This window comes from Zerene cesonia, chromosome 26 (genome assembly GCF_012273895.1).
Source record: "Zerene cesonia ecotype Mississippi chromosome 26, Zerene_cesonia_1.1, whole genome shotgun sequence".
Classification (NCBI taxonomy): domain Eukaryota; kingdom Metazoa; phylum Arthropoda; class Insecta; order Lepidoptera; family Pieridae; genus Zerene; species Zerene cesonia.
This window is the reverse complement of record NC_052127.1, coordinates 621303-627826: the sequence shown is the minus strand read 5'-3', so window position 1 is coordinate 627826 and position 6524 is coordinate 621303. Positions and strand designations below refer to the sequence as shown.

General features: G+C 42.6%; 1 protein-coding gene across 1 annotated transcript in view; it reads right to left on the bottom strand.

Annotated features, from left to right (window-relative positions):
• The window catches only part of LOC119837144 (protein EFR3 homolog cmp44E), a 25651-nt gene that overhangs the window by 7550 nt on the left and 11577 nt on the right, over positions 1-6524 (bottom strand). Inside the window, 10 exon segments of the mRNA XM_038362665.1 lie at positions 3-65; positions 524-644; positions 1152-1268; positions 1661-1796; positions 2394-2514; positions 3045-3148; positions 3869-4041; positions 4933-5124; positions 5530-5600; positions 6392-6524. The exon segment at positions 6392-6524 is cut by the window's right edge and continues 9 nt beyond it. Coding sequence (XP_038218593.1) covers positions 3-65; positions 524-644; positions 1152-1268; positions 1661-1796; positions 2394-2514; positions 3045-3148; positions 3869-4041; positions 4933-5124; positions 5530-5600; positions 6392-6524 — 1231 coding nt within the window.

Sequence of the window (6524 nt, the reverse complement as noted above, 5' to 3'; positions counted from 1 at the left end):
GCTGTCCAGCTCGGTGACGGGCCCCGCGGATATGTCCGCTAAGCTGTCGCGGCCTTGGGCTGCACCTAGCGATTGGATTAACGACTCATTAACGGGATGGCAAAAATTTAAAACGTTATTTTATATATATGAAACAACAATAACAGATTTATATATTTATCTAATTAAAGAAAACAAATTGTAACATTACAGCGGTGGCCCCACACCGTTACAATCAAGATTTTTTATTATATATTCTTAAACAAAATAGCTTAGATAGTATATATTTATATTTGAGGGGGGAGCTTTAGCCTAGTTCCAATGCCGGACGGATCACACAGCACTCTGTGTGTGTGTGAGATTAAACAGACCGCGGACACCCCCTTACCAAATTATCTCTTCCTCCCACAGTAACGAGTGGCGAATGCCCCCTCACTCTCTCGGTAACAAGTAGCCTACGCCCCCCCCTCTAGGCACTAGTTAACAAGTGGCTTATGCCCCCTACAGCCTGAGAAACAAGTGGCCTGTGCCCCCCCCCACTCACCGGCCTCCACCCAGCTGTGTCGGTGCGCCAGGGCGCCGGCGCCGCCGCCCGCGTAGGGCGAGGGCGCCGCCAGCCGGCTCGCCTCCACGCCGCTCGCCTTCAGGCACTCGCCCAGCGCCATCTGCAAGCGAGTGAACAATAACTGGTCTTAATGAAATAATAAGACACTACGAAGATCATAAACTCAGTCACACTGATTACACTTCACATTAATATTATAAACGTGTTTGTTTGGTTGTTTGTCAGTCAATCAATCTAAAACTACTGAACGGATTTTGATGAAATTTGCTATACAGACTGTGAGGGTATGAGTGATAGAATACTTTTTGTCCCGATTTAATGTTCCCTTGGGTTAAAACAATAATAGTCACTCAATCATTTGTAAATGTCCTTATTCCTCGCGAGCCAAGCCGCAGGCGGAAGTTAGTAATAAATAAATTTAAAACTCATAAAAATTCAAAAAAAAACCACCCTAACCCTACTCAAAACCGTAGTTATGGAAGTATATATACCAGTACGCCCGGTATTTTTTTAAATCTATCTCAAAATCAATAGAAATAAGGGTGGCTACTGGCGAAACGAATCCCCCACCGATGATGATCTCCGAGGATGGGATCTCCGCAAGTACCTGGTCGATCATGAGGTACGGCATCTTGTTGGGCGCCTTGGCCGGCGGCACGTGCTCGTACTCCTCCAGCAGCGGCGGCAGCATGTGCGCCGCTTCCTCCGACCGCGCTTCTATTATCTGTGAGTGTGTGTGTGCACTTTGTTAAAAAAATACAAATAAAAGGAAGAAAACAATAGATCAGAAAACTGCATAGAATTTGTATGTGGTAGTCGAGCACGCTTCGGCACGAATTAGTCCAGCTCGCGCCGGGGAAGTACCACACCCCCACAGGAGACCGGCGTGAAATAGCATTCTGCTGTGTTTCGTTCGATGAGTGGGGGAGCCGGAGGCCCATATCCTCTTCCTTACCCTTCCCAGTCCTTTCCTTTATACCTCTCTTCAATCCATTCCTAATCCCTTTCCAATTTGTAGTCGGCAATCCATTTGAAGAGGCGCAAGGTCTGTGTGCTTCTATATAAGAAGTCTAATTGAATAAATAAATATTTGAGTTTGAGTTTGAAACGAAATACCTGTTTGATATAATCAGCCAGCGGCGGCAGAGCCAGCACGTGCGGCACGAGCGCCGCCAGCGCAATGGTGATGGCGTGCAGCTGGCACTGCTGCGACGTGGAGAGCACCGGGTTCGATATCGCCGATTGCTGGATGCTGGACGTGAAGAAATTAGCATATGTTGAGATATTTATACAGTCCAACAGACAGACGCAATGTTTAGACGCATGCGTACACGCACGCCTGTTTATAAACGGATGTATACGTATGTTTAGACACATACATACACGCACAAGCGTATTTAAACGTACGCCTTCTTACACACACACACACACACACACACACACTCTCACACACACACACACGTATGCGTAAAATTATAAGTACACACACACGCGTATGCGCACACTTACGCACATGAACGCATGCGTTATTCATGCAGTGAGAATGGCTTTTGTATTGAAACAGTGTTTGCTAGAAACAGAAGTATATTTACATGGAAGGAAACTGCTCTTCGAAACTTTATTATGAGTTCTTTTACTTAAGTATAAGATTGAAGGGTATGCATAGAAAGAAAGGAAAAAAAGAGATAGAATAAAAGATAGAAGTTTGGTATGTGATATTATAAAATTACAATACAATAATTTCTCAATCAAATAAAAAACAACGAAAAAATCTTAATTGATTTTTGAACAAAAGTCTTTTTTGAGAAACCATTTACAGGTCTCTATCCAGTCTAGAATCGAAACTTACGCCAATATCAATTGAAGCATGTCACACACGGTTTCCTCGGAGGCCAGCTCGATGGCGAGCAACGCCAGGGTCGTGTATATAGCCGATATATTCTCAGCCGTGTTGGATTCCAATTGGAGACCTAGTAAATAAAAAAAAAACAGTAATTTTACAACAATCAAATAAATTTACAACGAAAATCACATAAACAATAAAAATCAATTAATTTAATATAATTAAACACTACATAGTATAAAAATTCGCTTCAAGCGTCTGTTGCTATGTATTTTTGTTTGTATGTATGTTTAGACCTTTCACCCAACGGGATTTTGATAGGTTTTTTAATAGAGTGATTCAAGAGGAAGGATATGTATGATACACTAGCATACCCGGCCACGCGTTGCTCTGACTGAGTAAAAATTAAAAATATTAAGAATATAAATTATTGGGATAATTAATCGAAATAAAAACTATCCTATATCTTAAGTTGGACCAAATTAGACATAAAATGCCAAACTTCATCTAAATCGGTTGAGTTGGTGAAAGAGTTCATTGGGAACATACACCTATCATGATACTCAATTTTTATATATTATTAAGTTATATAAAATTACTCAGAATTAAACGCGTGAAAAGCGGCGAGCAAGAGCTAGATTTAGAAACGCATCTCACCATCATACAAGGAACTGAATATAGCGTATCCGTGCTTGCTGATGAAGATGAGGTCGGGGCGCGAACATTTCTCGACCGTGAGCCCCAACTCCGCGTACTCCACGCTGGAAGTAAATGCGATCAAAATAATTCTCCATTGCTGTATGCATTGCTGAGGATATAATCCACATGGGAACAAGATGTTATACATTACCAACCTAAAGTGTAGACTTAATCACTCTTAAATCTCCTATCTTCAGAGGTAAAAATCTTACCATAGTATCCCTTTGTTGCGGCTCGAAAGGACAGACAAACGAAGACAATTTCGCAAACACATTCATAATAAAGTATAGGCTATATTTTGCATTACCTAGTTACAAAAAAAAAAAATTAAATTCCACCATTCATAAATACAGGCCGCCTCCTTGGCACAGAAGTTATCGCTCAATTGTTAAAGCGTAGAAGTAGTCCTGAGTTCGATTCCCAGGGAGGACTCACAGATAAAATGACTCGGTTTGACAGGGCAGGGCAGAAGGCTCAGGTGTATCACCTGCCGCATTGCCCCCCTGCGGGAAATCGCACCTTTAATAGACATAACATTTATGAATATTTTTTCTTGTAAACATGATAAAATATAGTTGTTTTTTTTTTTATTTTGACCCCCCCCCCCACAGCCGTCTGCCTGGGAGAGGCAGGTGTAGGCACGCCCCCCCCCACAGCCGTCTGCTTGGGAGAGGCAGGTGTAGGCACGCCTCCCCCCCACAGCCGTCTGCCTGGGAGAGGCAGGCGTAGGCACGCCCCCCTCCACAGCCGTCTGCCTGGGAGCGGCAGGTGTGGGCACTCACGTGGGCAGCGCGAGCAGCGGCGCGTTGGCGCGGCGGTCGAGCAGCGTGTGCAGGATGCGCTGCAGCAGCGCGCGCGTGCGCGGCGAGCCGGCGCCGCTCACGCGCAGCAGCGCCTCCAGGAACGCGGCCGGGAACGCCTTGCTCAGCTCCGTCGTCCGGTACGTCGCGCCCACCTGCCCGCACCCGACATATCTCATGTATTCATGTTCATCCAAGGGAGGATTTCATCAGCTCATACCCTGTCTGTATGCTAAATTTCATCAAAATCAGTTCACTAGTTTCAGCGTGATTCAGATTTCAGGGCGAACACCCAAACAAACAAACTTTGACATTTAAAAATATGCATATAAGCCCGTTCCCTTTTCCTCTCCCCTTGCCCGTTCAATCCTTCTTTCCAGACATCGATCTCTTTCCTTATCTCTAAATCTAACCCAACCCCTTACCAGCGGCCAGTGCATTCGTTTAGGCACTACATCTGCGAACGTTGATGGGCGGTGGTGATCGCTTACCATCAGGCGAACCAGCTCAGTTGCCCGCTTATGTTACTATTATTTACATACCTTTTTTATTCTTTCATCTTGGTGACGACTAAAAATAATATATAGTACTAGGCGACCCGGCGGATGAAGGTGTTTTTAAGTTATCCTTCTCGTAAGTACCGGATAGTAACAAACACCACATAAAAAAATTAGCGAATGCCAACAGTGATTCAGAAATGTAACACAAATAAACAAAATGCAGAAATGATAAAATAAAATAAGTGTTTAATATGTGTACTGTTCGCATATATTTGAAACAGAATCAGTCGCAAAACACTGCCCTGGGGCACGCCATGGAGAAAAAATTTTCAATACTCTAGTATAATCGTCAATTTTAACCAACTGAGTCATACTGCGTTTCCTTTTCAAAATTTCAAAATACATACTTACTCTTCGTTCAGCAGCTTCCATTTTTTTATAAGTATGACCATAGACACAATATCAAACGCTTATCTAGCTACGGTTTTATCTTTGTTCTACTATTTTTGCGATGGCGTAAGTTAAGAATTAGTAACTATAACTCACTTTCAGCAGGGACTTCAGCAAGATGCTCTGCAGCATGGCATCAGCCTTCGTCCCCTTGCCGCGCTGGCTGCTCGGTATCTTGCTGACGATGAACATCATTATATCTATTTTCTGGAAGTCGGGCAAGTGGTCTGCGAACTCGCCGAGCGCGTTTATTAGCGCCTCTTGATATAGCTTCTCGTCCGATTCTTTCTGTAAGATTTGGGTGTTCATTGTTAACCGACAATCCAAAAACGTGGGATGTTATCAAATGGATTGTTTGCTTTTACTGGATAAAAAGTAAGTGAGTTTTCAACTGATTGACATGATTCTTTTGTGTTTGATAGAAAACTGTATTAGCCCATTTTCCAACTTGGTGGTACCTCCCCAACGGGGACGTCATTTTAAGGACGTGTTTTTATGTACCATAAGGCAGAGGACCAATCAAAACAATTATTATTTTGTAGTTACCTGTATAAAAAATATCTATTAACATTCCACTTGAACTTGCATTTAAAGTTACATGAGACCCATGTGATGCTGTTTCTTAACCCGATGTTAAGATAAAAGTGAACCTATTAAAGACTAACTCTGAGGGGATTTATACTAGTCACTTACTTCGGAATCTCTCGCCACCGAAGCGCGTAGGTTCGTCAGCAAGTTGTTGATGATTTCCAAAACGGATGGTCCTGGAAAGAGTTACTCTTATCATTTAGGGGTATGACAAATAGATGTTGGCCGATTCTCATAGATACCGGATAAGCACAAAAAATTTCATCAAACTCGGTCAAGCCGTTTCGGAGGAGTATGGCAACGAAAACTGTGACACGAGAATTTTATATATTAGAAGATTTTTTTAAATTTATTTATGTTTATGGTTATGCTGCACAAACTGAGGTATCTCCTTTTAGTCAGAGTCTCTGTAACACACAGTATCCCTAATACTTGTTTATTGTTTAATTTCGTTTTTAATGTAATTTTTATATTGTCTTTTTCTTACTTCTGATTTCGTTAGTGTCGTGTATTGATTAATATATAATTTGACCTTGTATAATCTGTTTGGTTAGATATCGTATGTTGCGCTGTGCCTGATGAGCAAATCCTACTAATATTATAAATGCGAAAGTTTGTAAGGATGTGTATGTGTTTGTTGCTCTTTCACGCAAAAGCTACTGAACGGACTGCAATGAAATTTCGTACGTAGACAGCTGGACAACTGATATAACATATAGGTCACTTTCTATCCCGATATTCCTAAGGGATACGGAGTTACGCGGCTGAAACTGCGGGTCGCAGCTAGTGTTTCTATATTTCTTTAAAATTTATTATTAATCTACGAAAGATATTGTGTACGGACAGTTTAATTTTTTTTTGTCAATTTTTTCTGCTTGTTTTCTTAAATGGCAAACCTACACTTACTTAAAACACTTATTTTTACACCTACACTCAAATCACACTACACTGACACTTTGACACTAACCAACACTATCGCCGGCGGCTATAGCCACGATGTTACTCAGCACCGTCGCCCTGGCGGCCCGCACGCGCGTCCGCCCGGCGCCCCCCACACCTCCCACACCCCCCGAGCCCGCGTCCAGGTGCTGCATCAGCGC